Source organism: Callionymus lyra, chromosome 2 (genome assembly GCF_982586985.1).
Source record: "Callionymus lyra chromosome 2, fCalLyr1.hap1.1, whole genome shotgun sequence".
Taxonomy (NCBI): domain Eukaryota; kingdom Metazoa; phylum Chordata; class Actinopteri; order Syngnathiformes; family Callionymidae; genus Callionymus; species Callionymus lyra.
The window spans coordinates 27,301,225-27,316,906 of record NC_141819.1 but is presented as its reverse complement, the minus strand read 5'-3'; the positions used below and the strand labels follow the sequence as shown (position 1 = coordinate 27,316,906).

The following is a 15,682-nucleotide window of genomic DNA, read 5'->3' as shown; positions in this document are numbered from 1 at the left end:
CATGCACTGTTTAACCGTCTCTCCTCATCCCCAGTCGACTTTCCTCCGACCCGGGGCAGCTTGAGTTTCTCTTCTTGTGGTCGGCCCCTCTGCCCCGACGCAGCCTGCGACTATATCCACCCTCTGTAATTATGTCGTGTAACCCGTGTATTTATAGTCTGCAGCCACACGGCTCTGGCGGAGGCCCACTGCCATGTGGGAGGCTTCGCCGCCAAACCGCTTCTCTTCCACCGTCAACCCTCGGCGATGACGTCACGTCCTCACCTGACTTTCACCTGCCGACCCGTCTCACCTGTGACTCGCCTCTTATCGTTCACAACTTGAGTTTTGACAAAACGAGGACTCAGAAAAATCATGTTCATTTAGTTTAATATGTACATTAAAATAGACTATTTACAAATATATATATATAAACGTTTGTATTTACAAGGCAGTACAATTCAAAACACGTCTTATTGCCAAAGACTGAGTAGCCCTTTTGTCGTCGAGTTGAGACCCTGACTTCACAATAATAAAAAAAAAATGCTTGTCAATGATCAAACTGCAGTTTCCCAACAAAACATTGTCTCGAAGCTTATCTCACTGTACGATGGTGAAGTTTGGAAAAATACATGTTTGGAAGAAGAAAAAAGAAGGCACAGAAGGTGAAGGTTTCCAGTTGTGCAGCATGTTCCCGACATCTGTGTTACATCTTTAAGGTAGTACCAGCTACGTCTTCGATCAGAACTCATCCGTCTTTGTCATGGGATTATGGTCGGGCTTGTGGTTTCAGAAAATACCTTTTTTTTTTAAATAGATCGTGATCATGAGAAGGCAGAGACTCCCTTTGTCTGTTTGCGTCCCTGTAATGGTGACATCACAGCGTGGTCTTTTACATACAGTCTGACCCCGGTGGTCCTTTTTTACTGGGCCCACGTAATACTTTCCTGTGTTATTACACTTAATAACAGGAGTTGTTACAGTTCTTCCTTCACATGTGTCGCTTCATGTGCAACGCCAGGTGGTCGGACCTTGAGAAGGCCCTCTCGCAGAGGTGGCATTGGAAGGGTCTGTGTCCAGTGTGCTTCCGGAAGTGACGGGTCAGCTCGTCGGAGCGGGCGAACTTCCACCCGCATCCCTCCCAGCTGCAGTGGTACGGCTTCTCACCTGAGGGGGGAAGCAACAGGTGAGTGACTGATGATGGAGATAATAAAGACCCGTCTAGGGGTCACTCTTCTTACCTGTGTGTGTCCGAAGGTGGGCCTTCAAGTGGGAGCTCTTGGTGTAGGTCTTCCCGCAGCCGGTGAAGGTGCAGGTGTGGGAGGCCGTGCGCTTCCTGGGCCAGGACCGGCGACCCCGCTTGGGCTTGGTGTCCATCATGTCCAGCGGGGATGAAGGAGGCGTGAGGAGGACCCGCTGCCCGGCGGCGGGCTGCTGGAGGCTCAGGTCCTCCTGGAACATGCCGGGGTACGGGTGGTGGCGGTGGGCCGCCGGGAAGGGCAGCTGGTGCTGGTTCGAGTAGCACTGGTGAGCGTGGAAGCTCTGGTGAAAGGTCATCTGGTGACAGTCCGAGCTCATCAGGTCGTCGGGGCTGAGCGGCGGGGTCATGTTCCCCATCGCCGCCTGCGGGGAGTTGGCCAGTCGCGGCTGCTGCTCGAAGGCCATCATGCAGGACCCGCTGCCCTCGTGTTTGACCTTGCTGCAGCTCTGAGGGACCAGACCCACCACCGGCCCGTACGAGTCCATGGACGGGGGCTCCACCTTGATGGTGGGGTGCTCTGGGAATAAATCCTGAGAGGTCTGGAAGGAGCCGATGAGGAAGCGGCCCTGGAGGTTGGAGCCGCCGATGAAGCTGGTGTCCACGTCCGAGCGCAGGAGCTCGGCCATCAGGCTGTTGTAGGGCGGCGGGGGGCTGCTCATGTCCATGTAGCCCGCCGACTGCTGCTGCTGCAGGTACAGGGACTCCTGGCTGCGGTAGGACTCTGCTCCGGGCGCGCTGTCGGCCGTGTGCGATAGTATAAACTCAAGGTCCAAGAACTTGTCGAGGTCCTCGTCGTCTTTCCTGCCCAGGCAGCTGCTGTCCACGTCGGGCACGAGGCCGCCCATGTCCACCTTCCACCTCTGGAGGAGATGACAGAACAGGTCAGCACTCAAACACTCTCACCAAACATATTGGATCGACACTTAAGGAAAGGTAGGTACTTACATCTTCCCAGCATTTCTCCTTCTGAGCAGAGAAAGTAGCTATTGAGGGTAGAATGGTTCCACTCGCGGCCATTTCCATGCGTTTTTAAATAAAAATAGAAACTTCCTTAAACTGCCAAAAAAAAGTTGAGTCAAAGTCGCAGTAACAGCTGGAAAAGGTCCGTCAGTGAACTTCTGTCTCTCTCACAAGTGATCTTCTCGCTTAAATATGGTGCAGCAGAGCAGGCTGGAGGAAGGAAACGCGTCCAGGATGAAGGACGAGCGCAGCCTCCAGATTTAGCTCCGGTATAAAAGTCCCGAGTTTCCCAGAGAGCCGCAGACAGAGGAGAGAGAGGGAGGACTGATGTGGACCTGCTGCACCGAGGGCTGCTACTTAACCTACCCGCGCGAGATCCCGCCCCTCGAACCTTTTGCGGCGGCTGCAGAGCCCGCCCTGCACAAGTCGTTTTCTACCAGTTGAGATGTTCTGGACGAGCTTGACGCAAACAAGGAGACGCAGGTGGAATGTTGGCACAGAGCGTCATTCTAATCCTAAGAGTGCCAAACTTAAAAAAAAACAAAAAAAAACTTACATGATGGTGCTGGACGCAGAATTACTTTTTTTTTTTTACATCATATGCTCCCAAAAACAAAAGTTTTATTAGGAGCATATAATGCAGTTGCGCCATGCCGCTGATAGGGGGCGTCTGTTTCACAGGGTACGCCACTGTCGATCTGAATGTTGATCTTTAAATGTTTATTTTATATATAAAACAAAACTTGCATAATAGAAGAATAAAATTATATTTACTAAGCTGAAACTAGTTTGATTTTCTTTAGACAATACAATATTTATATCATCTAGTTATGACGCATATCTATTATTACACATTTTTTATAGAACTATTAGCACTCTACATTTGTGAATGACTGTTGAGAATAAAATGTCCAGAACAATTCAGACATATCTGATGAAAGATACTAAAATTAACTAATGAACTAATTTTGTATTTAAAGTGCTTAATAAATCAAGTTTGACATGTCCAGTTGTTGATCAATGAAGATGATTGTTGAACATGTATTTAACTAATTTTAAACTTGAACAATGTTGACCAGCTTCAAATAAAAAGATGATTAAATGTCATGCTAATGTTTTACTTCTCAGGAACATGGACAGAAAAAAGTTAATTTTTAATATGCTTATAGTTGTTGGCAATGAAAACATTTCCAACATATAACTTGTATTTAAAAAAAAAGAAAAAGTTTTACTCTTGTATTTCTATTTCTTATGCACAGACTGGTCCAGCGTCACGATCAGACAGATATAACCCTCTCAGACCTGCATGATGACATCCATTTTTTTTGTCGCTCACTGTAAACCTTTCATTGTTCTTCTGTGCAATGACGATAAAGACAGTCTAAAGTCTAATGTAATGACTCACAGAGGTGGATGTGAAACACGCTCTAATGGCTTCGTTTGGATGGTTATCGTGGTTAATAGCAGGAACGGTGCCAGTTGGCGTCGGCTGCAGGGGTGTGTCTGTAACTCACTCTACTGTCATTTTTACGGTGCTCGCTGGGTTAATCCATTCGGGCTGCCAATTAAAAGCTAAACGTCTTTGATTGTCTCCAAATGAATTCTGAGGCCTGGCAGCCGTTGGTGATGCACTGACATTCCATGATAGTAAGTCACGGAGGTTGCAAAGCACACAAGGCATGAGGGGCATGTAGCAACCCATCAGCACTGGCACCCACTGAGCCTCAGTACTTCATTGATCCCAAGCTATTTTATTACCGAATTTCTGCAGAGTCAGCCATTTGAAGCATTTGCATTTTTCTTCATTTTCCACTCATGACATTTTGCTCGATACTTTGTGGCTCCTACTACTGTCAACAGTCTACCCGCAAGTGAAACAGCAACTGCATGAACAAACAAAACAGTTTACCATGAGCCTCTCAGCACTATCAGGGTGACCATGTAGAAGACATTAACTGACCTGCAAGCCCTTTCTGGACCTTCTTTCTCTGTCATGTCTATAGGCTCCTAGGCTTTATCGGAAAACGGGGGTCATAATGGTCTCTTATCTCGACTCAAAGCCGACAATAATAAGCAAAATGTATAGTTTGATCTGAATTCAGGAACCAAATAGTATTCTCTGACTGACTTAATGTGATGGAAAAGCAACAAATAAAACAAACAACTATACAAAAACTAACAAGAAAGAAAAATCAATGAAACGTAAAGATCCAGTAAAAAAAACGGAAATTGTTGTTTTCATTGTATATATTATTTAATTTTTTTAATCCTTTTCAAAATATATATATAAAAAAACCTTATATTCTTCAAATCGCATTAGAGGACAATGAAAAGGGAAAGGGCCAGAAACAAAACAACATTTTAAATTAAATTAAAAAATTAAAAAAAGCACAATACTATTGGCAGCTCTTTTGTTTACATGGTGCTGCATGGTAACCGTGTTGATGAGCATGTTCCTTGGGCCGTGTTGTGAGTAACCACGTGTAAGTCTGACGCAGGCTGAAAGTTCCATGTACAGTTGTAGAACTGGCTGCTTCTCACGCGTCATCACAAAGTAGTTCACACCCGCGGACTGCAAGAAAAACACTATGTTCTAATTCCACAATAGACACAAACAGGAGTGACATTATTCCACACATGTGTTTCTTGACAAAGGAACTACACATGGCTAAATGCCTGCGACGTTTTGACTCTTGATAAATGTAGTTAAAGTCTTAGCAAAACATTCTGTGAATTCCAAAACCTTTTTGTGAGGGTATCCTTGTAGTCCAGGGTTTGCTTCTTAAAATCCTAGAGTTTGGTCATTTGGTCCATCATATAAATGCAACGCTACCTAATGCGTGGTGACTCACATTTTCAACATGAATAAAACAATTTAATGTGAAAACCTTTAGATGTCAAACGCTGGCTTCCTTAAAATTCCTACTTAAAGTGAGGTCAGTGTTGTTTTACAAAAGATTAAAATCCTGGCTAACTTTTATCATCCTTAGCAATGGGATAGATTGATCATCTGAACATGACTGAATGGAGGAATAATGTCAAACTCAACAGTACTGGATTATCTTTGTATCGGCTTCACAAATTCACAAACCATATCAGCACATGGTATAGAAAGTGTTTATTTAGTGTGTATAGTGAGAGCCCCTACAAGTTCACACATGTCTTAACAGAATCCTATATTTGTAAAACGATTTTCTATTTCTAAGCATTGACAGATCCACAATTTTTGTCTGTTAGCACTGGAAATTCTTCATTAATCACTTACCTGAACTATGTCAACAGGTGACAGAGAGGATCAGTGATGGAGGAAAGATCCTAGATTGACTGATCAAAGAAATTGGTGAATATAAAAACAACATCATTTCTTAGTACCTTTTAAAGGATTTGAGTTGTCAGAGTACAAGAGGACATAAAAGAAAGTACTTAGCAGTAGATAGCACGTAGGGGGTGTTTCGCTGACTAGATAGGATAAAAGAAAAGTTGTTGGTTTGAATCCCAGTGAAGTCACTAGTGTGACCCTTCTTGCAGGGTCCTTGGCACTACATGCTGGTGGATTGTAAGTTGATTTGTATAAAAGTATCTGATTTTAATGGTTATTATAATTGTTATGAACACATGGGGGTGGGGGTCTCAAGGATGGAAGGAAAGGTGTTACTAAACATTTACATTTTACTAAAGTTTTATGAAAGTCCTATCTTACCTGCTCAGGGGTCTGGTTCTGTGGGTGGAGGGAGGGAACGTTTTATCTTTTGGGGGTTTCAAACGTTATTTCAGTAGCTAGTGATTTAAACATTAGTAAACCGGATCACCAGCTTTGATTTAACGTTGCTCACCTTGAGCTGAGACAACCTGATGGTGGTGAGGTGAAGGCCACACCCTCCACTGTTGATGGTCAACAAGCCAAGGGAGCGGCTTCGAAAATAACGAACCTGCTCGTTGCTATGATATTTGGGGAGGTACCAGTCGCCGAGGTTGGGTGTGTCGATTTGTCGGGCGTGCGTTGGGATCAAAGATGTCTTTGTTAGGACCAACTATATATACACATTCTTTATTACATCCTGTCCAAATGAAGAGTTGGAGCAAACCTTCCAGAATGACGATTGGAAGAACAGGGTACCATATAGAAGGTACATACATCTCTTAACTTTGGATTCCTTTAGTCTCTGATATTGCAGTCTTGAATCAAGAGGCCTGTGGTTGAAAAAAAGTGAATCAGATTCGTATGAAATCTTTGGGAAACGTTGATAGTTGGTCGAGGAGCAGATGATTAAATTTGGTGATCTTCCAGATTAAATCATTTGAAAAGATGACTGGGAGAAAACCGCAGCGCAAGTTTCTTCCATGTGACCGTGTGTTGCACAAGCGAGCTTTGGGTGTGATTGTAACCTACCATCCTGATCTTCTTCTTTGAATTTGATGTTAAAATGAGGGTAATATTATTGGAGGTCAAATGTTATTGAAGAAAGAAGGTGATCTGTGATTTACTAAAACAACAAGAACTTTGGTAAGTCAAATTCAAGGTCATATTTAACCTCTTTCACTTGGTTAAAAGACCCATATCGCACTGCAAAAGTTGAAAAAGAATCCTGTGATAATTTTCAGTGCTGATGTTTTGCTCTTATCAAACCCCAAAGTCTTCTAAGGTTTAGTTCAACCTGGGCCAGTTGTCTCTAAACACGTGATTTGAATTAATAAAGTTGTCCGAGTCCTCTCAACAGGCTGTACTTTCCTCTGCTGACGCACCACGCATCTTTATATCGTGTTTATATGAACTTTCATGTTCTCTCGAGAACGTTTGTGTGTGCACGTGTGTTTTAAAAACTCATTTCTCGTAGAACATCCTTCTCGTTTTATTGAAATGCTCGTGATATCCCATCTGTACGTCCGTGAGTGGTTTAACAATCTCGAAGTTGTCTTGACAAAGTCTCGGGGAAAATCACCGGCGTCGGTCTTCAGAGGGACTCTCACTGGAGGCTGACAGGTTGCTGGTTTCAAACCGAGAACATAATGTCTTTGTTGAAGTTCTTGGAAACACCTGCTTTGACTTCAATGCTTTCCTCAGCATGGCAGGAAATTCTCTGTGTGTCCGTGTGCTTGTGTGCGACTCTGCTGACGGAGGCGAAGCAGCGCTGGACTTCAGAGTTCAAGACTGAGGCTGAGGCTCTCGCTTCGGCTTATATAGGCAGGTTATTTTTAAACCCACACCCCCTTCCTTATTCCTCATTACTGCACTTCCCCTCCCGCCCGCTCAGGAAGCCCACTTGGAACCGTTTCCTGCCGGCACGCCGTGCAGAGGGGAAAGCGAGGCAGCGATCGGACCAGCACAGAAATATGAAGACGGGGTGAGGGCGGGGGGGTTGGGGGGGTGCTGGCACTGGCTCAGAGTCTGACATGCGAAGGCCTGGGCCTCCTCCAGAACTTGTTCAAGAGTCCCAGTGGGACGCTGCCGAGGGAGAGAGAGCGGACACAAAGACAAACTGAGGCAGACGCGGGTCAGGACGGAGCGGAGATGAGAGAGATGTGAAAGTGTGATATCGCTGACAAACATTTATTAAACTAACTGAACTCTTTCAACCTCAAACTACACAGACAAGCTCAGCCTGTCAGTTATTCCAGCCAGTCTTGAACATTTCTGAAAATTGTTTGCAAATCGAGAGGCTCAAAGAAGGCCTTTCCAGAGAAACATGACAAACTCCAGAACTTTCAACTCAAGAACCTCTGAATACATCTCAAGAAACAATTCATTTTTTATTATTTGGTTGTTTATGTGTTGGTTTCCTCTTTCACCATCACCACAGCAACACTTTCACAGAGAGTTCACCTTCAACCTACATCTTCTGACTCTTTCTCCTCGAGGTTTGAGCTTCGTTTCCTCTGCGGCTGCATCATCTGCACCCACACAACAGCATCACTCTTACACTGGGTTTCATCACGCTCATCATGCTGGGACGCGATGACCAGCTTCTCCGTGAGCTTGATCTGCTGGGACGTTGATGTCAGCGTGTTGTTCTGCTCAGACCAATGACAACATGTGTGAAGTTAGTGAGAGGGAGACTGTGACTTCTCTGTTACGACAAGATGAGGGAGAGAACAGAAATCCCCAAATCTCGAGGAAGAGAGGGAGGAATGTTTGTCAGCGGAAGAAAAGAGCAGCTCAGAGTTTCTGAGGTGAATTATAGTCTTTACAATGTTGCATCCATATACTGTATATGTCCTTCTGTCCGTACAACAGTCCGTCTGTATGTCCATACAACTGTCTGTCCGACTATACAACTGTCTGTATGTCCATACAACTGTCTGTCTGTCTATACAACTGTCTGTCTGTCTGTCTGTCTGTATGTCCATACAACTGTCTGTCCGTCTATACAACTGTCTGTCTGTCTGTCTGTATGTCCATACAACTGTCTGTCTGTCTGTCTGTCTGTCTGTCTGTCTGTATGTCCATACAACTGTCTGTCCGTCTATACTAAACAGAATATCTGTTTGTCTATCTGTCTGTCTGTCTATCAATACAACTGTCTGTCTGTCTTTCCATACAACTGTCTGTCTATCTGTCTGTGTGTCCATATAACTGCCTGTCTTTCCATACAACGGTCCATCTGTCTCTCCTTAGAACGGTCCGTCTGTCCACACATCTGCCTGTTTGTCTGTCCATCAGTTGTTTGTCTGTCAGTCCATAAACTGTCTGTATGTCCATGTAACCTTCTGTCAGCCTGTCCATCCCTCTTTCCATCCATCCATCCATCCATCCATCCATCCATCCATCCATCCATCCATCCATCCATCCATCCATCCATCCATCCATCCATCCATCCATCCATCCATCCATCCATCCATCCATCCATCCATCCATCCATCCATTTAATAATCAGCCTTCCACTCAAAAATCTGTCCCTACATGTGTTCATCCATTTGTTCATCTGCAGTTAGATATTCACTATGATCCCCCCATTCGTTTAGTCAGTCCATCCATCTCTGGCTAGAAGGAATGAATACAGTGAGCATCACACACTCATCTACCTCTAAACCACATTCATCTTGACACACAACCATCCACCTGGTGTCAAAAACAGCTGATCCTTTCTACACAACAGAATAACTGGTTCAATCACGTTCCCTCTAATAAGTTCGTGCTGTCAGCAGGCCTGTACAGAATGATCATTTGGAAAGATTGCCTCAATATTGCTCAACTGCTGACCCATTTATGACTTGAACATGTCGGTTAATACTCGTGTGGATGCCCTGAGGAAAGCTGAAAAACAAGCTGCACTTTGGTATCTGGAAAGTCTAGATGTGTTTCACCTCTCGCTGCTGTGGCAGTAAATATTGTTCATATGTGTGTGATTAGTTTGATAGCGGTCGGGATTCCATACGCCTATTAAAAGAACAAATGTAAAGCCAAACCACGGCGGTCTTCAGTGGATTTTTTTTTTACAAGTTTGCAGATGAGCATAGGTGGTAGACCAGTAGTCGTGTACAGAGACACTTACCTGCTCCGAAGAGTTGCCGTCAATCAAGACCACCTGCTCTGCTCTCTTGGAAGTCGTGGTGTCCTGGTGGAACAAAAGTTTTACAATCTGAGGGTTTTGCTATCTTTTACGAGGGAATTAAAGTAAGAAACAATGAGATCACCGGCTTAATAATTGTTGTGTGTTGATAATGAGTTTGCAGTTGCAGTAAAGAAGCTGTTGGGGTTTTAACAACCTGGATGCTGGTTTTATCAGACCTCTGTTTACTCGCTGACTCTCGTTCTCAGCACCAGATGTTGCTGTGTGTCGATTCCATCACATCTGAAAACACATGCATGCTGAAGCTAACATAGAGAAACCAATGTTATTGTATTGAATGTTTTTGTCAGATCTAAAGACCCACATTGACACATTGAAGTTTCTCAGCTTTTATTCGCACATAAAAAGTTTGTTCATGTTTTATCAAGAATACACATTTTAATTCAAAGCATATCTAATGTGTTGATTTGTCTCTTAAATAGATGTTGGAACTCTATTGTATCATCAGTATGTGTCTGTTTGTACAAAACTCTCTTTTCATTGAAATATTTACATTAGAAAATGTGCTGATGCCCGCCCACTGGAGCTAAAATCTGTCATCTGTTATTGGTCAAAAATTATGGTTTGTCACCACATGTCATTAATCCTGGAAGTCTCCACATGCAAGGGACTCCTTGTATAAACCAAACTTGAAATAAATATTGACATTTGCATGGATATTGAGGAAAAAGGAGGAGCTCCTCTTGAATTGGACCAAAAATTTACCAGTGACCCTGGATTGGCAGTAGGTTGCTGGTCATTCAGTTGACATGTGTGTAAGTAATTGTAGCTCCTGCAACTCTTATGACTCTGTAAAACTCGTGTCTTATCAGGCCATTGTTTGCTTTCGACCAAATTTTCCACATTGAGGCTCAGACTTATTTCCATGTTTGATTTCCTTGTATTAATTTCACACTCAAGTGCAAAACCACCACTTTGCCGAACCCACGGCAAATATTTGCCAGGTTGCCAAGAGAATACTTACCAATTAGTTATTCTGAGACAAATTTTGTAAAGAACATTTGAACAAGGAGTGATTATAGTACGATCACGCTATCAAGTGCCTGTTACTTGTCAGAGCAGATCCAGGACCTGTTTTACATCACAATGCCTCAGTCCTGGAACCGCAGTGAAAAATATTGCTGGGTTTCTTACCAAGATCATCTTCGATCCATCAATGAATCGGTTTTATGGAGACAGTTCTGTGTTGAGCGGAGACAAAACCTTGGCGGGCAGGATGCTCATACATATGTGCGCACACACGCTCTGACGACGTCCGCCTGGATTTAATTGTACCAGTAGGACGGGGGAGTTGGAGAGCAGCAGGGCAGAGCGTCCAGGGGCTGTTTGAACAGGAGATTACAAGGTTGGGTTGAAGTTTTCTGGAGCAGAAACTCAGTTGGAAACATATGAGTAAACTCGACTATCCTACATCTCACTCGCTTCTTCCCTTCAACCCTCTCTCCCTCTTCCTAAAAAATGCCAAAGCCAAGCCACAGGATTGCACTTGGGATGGCCAGCCAGGAACCTTGTCTCCTTGTTGATGAGGGACAGGAATTCTAGAGTGGATGCTTACACTGTGGGAAAAAAAAAGGAATCTTGCAAGCAACGCAGAGAGAAAGTGGGAAATGAGAGACACAGCGAGGTGGTATCAGACAGACGCCGAACAAGAGCCAGGCAGACAGAGATCGCTGGACTCGCAGGATTTTCATGCACAACTTTCAACCACAAACTCAGTCACACTATAACATGTCTCCTTAAGCTGTGCCAGCTGTCAAAATAGTCCGGCCTGGCTGTTGAACAGGTTCTCCACTGTACTCCCACTTTGAACTCCCTCTTGTACCAACAGTGCCCTCATTGCTCCACAGAATTCCTCAGACCCAGAATTCCAAGGTTCCCCAACCGCAGAAAACAAGACTTGACCATTCCAGTGCTGGATTCTTCAGTCTGTGTTCACGCACGCATTTTTCCTCATGAAAGGGTTTCACTGGATCGGAATCAGTCAGGTTCACACATGGGCATTGAATAAAAACCTGCTGCTGCTGTAAATGAGCCTTTTTTTCTTTTTTTTTGTAAAAAGTTTTGATTTGGTGCAGGGAGCAGTTTAGCTCTGTGTGATGCTGCTTTCATGGGAATATCACATGCATGTATCCTATAGAGTTAAATACATGTTGGGTTTCTGATATATACTTTCATGCTCTTGTGGTCCAGTGGTGCTAGCATCGTTTGAATAATGAATATTATTGCTTTTTACAAAGGAAAAATACAAAAAATATGGATTAGTTAATAATTATTATTACATTATTAAACATGTTAAGAAACATTGTAAAATGTGATTTCTATCAGCATCCGGCTTAGAAAAAACAAAATTATATACTTCATTAATAATAATAATAATAATAATAATAATCTCTATTTATATAGCGCCTTTCTAATAAAACTTATTATTAACTATTTTTATTTTTTCTTTCTTTTTTGCATCAGAGAAGGGATGTTGAGTGATCTCTTAAGTATCATGTTCTGTCTATATACAAATAGCAGGTTAGAACGAAAATGCGAATGGCTCTTCTTCATGTCATCTTCCGAATTAATATTTGAATTTACTTACATTGCTTTTGTGACAAGAAAATTCCACAATGATTAAAGGAAGTTCAACTTTTTGAACACATTTTTATACACGGTTTAATAACCTTAAACTCCTTATCTCTCTTGGCAACTATATTACCCATTAACTGAGCTCAGAAAAGGGTAAACTAATCCTGTGTGATGATTAGATTATCATTAATATCAAGATAACAGAGCAACAGGCCATCTACAATAACTAGATAGATAGATAGATAGATAGATAGATAGATCAACTTTGTTAATCCTTTTAGAGATTTCCTTTGGGAAATTGGCTATACAAGAGAGAGTAAAGCTACAAATCTTAACTCTAATAGACTAGTGATTAATCCAAATAATCTTCAATCTTACCTGAAAAATTCCATTAAAGATGCTAGAACATTGAACATTACTGACATATCATAGGTTATTGAGTCATTTTGAAGATCACAGAGTCTAAAATCCAGCTGATCTGGTGATGTACGTCAAATATATAGTTGTGTATATTGAATAGTTTGTATTTTGCTGTGCTGTGATACTTTCTTGAGAAAAAACAGCTGAAGCGTGACGACCTTTTCTCATCAGTGACTCGTGTTTTCCTTCGTTAAACACTTTTAAAAGGCCACACATGCGAACAGTACTTTCGCAAGGTGCAAACTTTTCCCCATTTAAAAACACTTCTGAAGTCCTCATGAAAGTCCTCCTCTGCCCAGCACATGCGCTATCGGGTCGAGATTTGCTGCTGACCTTCTGAACAAGTGTCTTGAAATTTCCATATAACATCACTGGTTTACTTCTCACATTTGCTCTTTTGTAAACACCTTCACTTGACAGTTGGTTGCTATAGTTGGAATCGTTATTTTAACATTTTTATTTCTCAAGCTCTGTCAATATACTGCAGGTGGGGGGCATCTTTTTTATCTTTTGTGTGTCTTTGACCCAAATCTGATTTACATTTTGTATTTTGCTGTTGATTTTAACCATTTTTGTCCAATTGTATATATGTTTTTAATTAAAATGTATTGCATTTTAACTAAATCAAAGCTATATAAACTTTAACATTTTATCGGATTATTTTGAATTCTTAATAATCCCACATTGTACCAAAACGGGGTTCCTTACTCAGCCCACAAATCTAGACATCAAATTAAGGGCCACCGAGTATCATCTGATGCGCTGCATGTTTGATACCACTGATCTTATGATTATTCTGATGACAAAAAGAAGTTGAGTCAATCACGATTTTTTGATTATCATCACCTATAATTCAATTAAAATTATTGGATAAAGAAGGTAGATAGACTTCGACATTTTTAGGATTGCAGACATTTTGTTGGTTCTGTGATGATGTGTGATCAATAATGGCTGTATTTTTTAACTTAATGGAAATGTTTACATCAGAGAATGTGCTTAAGCCCCGCCCACTGAAAACCTTTACCATAACGACACCCGCTATGCTGTGATTGGTCAAACATTGAGGTTTGTCACTGCGGGTCATCAATCCCAGAGGTCTGCACCTCCTAGGGACTCGTTGTATAAACAAAGCGGGGTGTGATTACAGCTGGCTGGAGGATAAGTGAAGCCATTATTACGTCATAATGGATTCTGCTCTTGTAACCTCTTGTTCGCTAAGATTTCAGACGGGGGCGATCTTTATAAAGTAATACGTTCAAAACTTCATCATAATGAGGGCCTAGGTGAATCTTGGAGAGGAAGAGTTTAACATTTGAAACATGTGAGTGAGTCAGGAGAGTTAGAGTTTAACATCAGTTGCCCTTTAAGAAGTCGGTTCTGTTGGTAATTAATGAATTGTTTGTGCAAAATGAGTGCATGAGATTGATTCGACGTAAAATTTAATTCAAGTGTTCAAAACAGGGAGGCTGTTTAAAGTTCAACAAAATTTCAAAGCGACATATGTGCCCACACTGGAGGCTGATTTGACGGTTGCTGGCAACAAATACAGATGTTTATTTGAAACGCCTTGTTGATAAAAAAAAAAGCTGTGTTTTTCACTTCGACTGGTGGTGAGATTGTGGTCGAGTGTTGATTGGCTGCACAATATTACAGCGTTCAGTTTGTGTAAGTGTTGTTGTCGTGCCTGAAAAAAAAAAATCTGCCTTTCTTTTTAATGAATACATGTGTGAGTTGCAGCACGATGTCAGTACAAACCACAAGAAAGCAGAGTGAAACTGCACATCTCGATGCTTGAGAAGACTTTGCAACACACCTTCTGAAACAAAGGTTTTGAAATTTACCGACCAGCCATCTGGCTCATGCACGGAAAGACAACAACATTGATTGACTTGAACTTCAAGTTAAATCAATGAAGACTTAAACAGTTTAACAACATAGAAACACTTTACATAACAACATTTTTGTCATTATAATATGAATACAATTTCCTCAGTCTATGTCCTGCTTTTCCTCTCACATTTTTCAAATGACACGCTCACATACTCTATTGCTTTCCTGCAAGCAAGAAACGGAATGTTGCCGTCAATAAAGGGTGAGGTCAAAGGATATATAGCATCATCATCACTTGCGTACTCTGCGGTCATGTTTTGGGAATACCTCAGGGTCCTCAAGGAGGAGCGACAGGGTGTTACTGGAATGTCTGGATAGCATTTCATGATGACATTCACGTTAAAAACACAGTGTTGAAATGAACAAGTCTCCTCTAAATACGTGTGAAAGGAACACCGTTCTTGATCCTCTCACACATCACAATCTTCACTACAAAATACCAGCTCCCCCAACAATACCGCAAACACATTTTTTTTGTTGTTGTTTTTACATGGAGTACACTACGTAAAACAATAAAGGACAAAGCCCGGTTTTAACATTTCCAAATTTTCGGACCAGCAGAACTTTTACCTTTTTAGATTGCGCAGAGTAAAACAGAAAGTTAATGTTCCTTTGAATTTTTTTCTGTAAAGAACTCGGAGGGTAATTGGTTATTATTTATTTAATGAATGGTCTTATAAATAAAGCTTACTTACTTACTTATTATTGTGAGGGACCCAGAAAGTTATTTGGTTAAGTGTGGCTTTCTGGAAAACAATATTTTTTTTCGATCATGGCCCTTTTTTTTGTTACCAACTGACCATGGCCCTCCATCAGAGAAGGGCAGAGGTATGTGGCCCCCACAAGAAAAGGTTTAGGGACCCCTGCTATAAACTGTTCAAGTTGAAGAAACATATCTTTAATGTAACTTAGCTATATTTGCAGATATTAATTATTATTTTCCATCAAATATGACACCTTTCATCTTCAACTGAACACTAGATTTTTTTATTTTTTTTTTGTCCAAATGAGCAGTTTAAGTCTCTACTTG

General features: G+C 42.0%; 1 protein-coding gene across 1 annotated transcript; it reads right to left on the bottom strand.

Annotated features, from left to right (window-relative positions):
• Positions 1-352: 352 nt before the first annotated feature.
• LOC148086217 (Krueppel-like factor 2) lies at positions 353-2,519 on the bottom strand. The gene is made up of 3 exons (XM_087784398.1): positions 2,186-2,519; positions 1,221-2,100; positions 353-1,146 (listed from the first exon to the last, which is right to left on the bottom strand). Exons 1-3 carry the CDS (start codon positions 2,261-2,263, stop codon positions 971-973), a joined length of 1,134 nt encoding a protein of 377 aa, XP_087640524.1. The 5' UTR covers positions 2,264-2,519; the 3' UTR covers positions 353-970.
• Between the last annotated feature and the right edge of the window lie 13,163 nt (positions 2,520-15,682).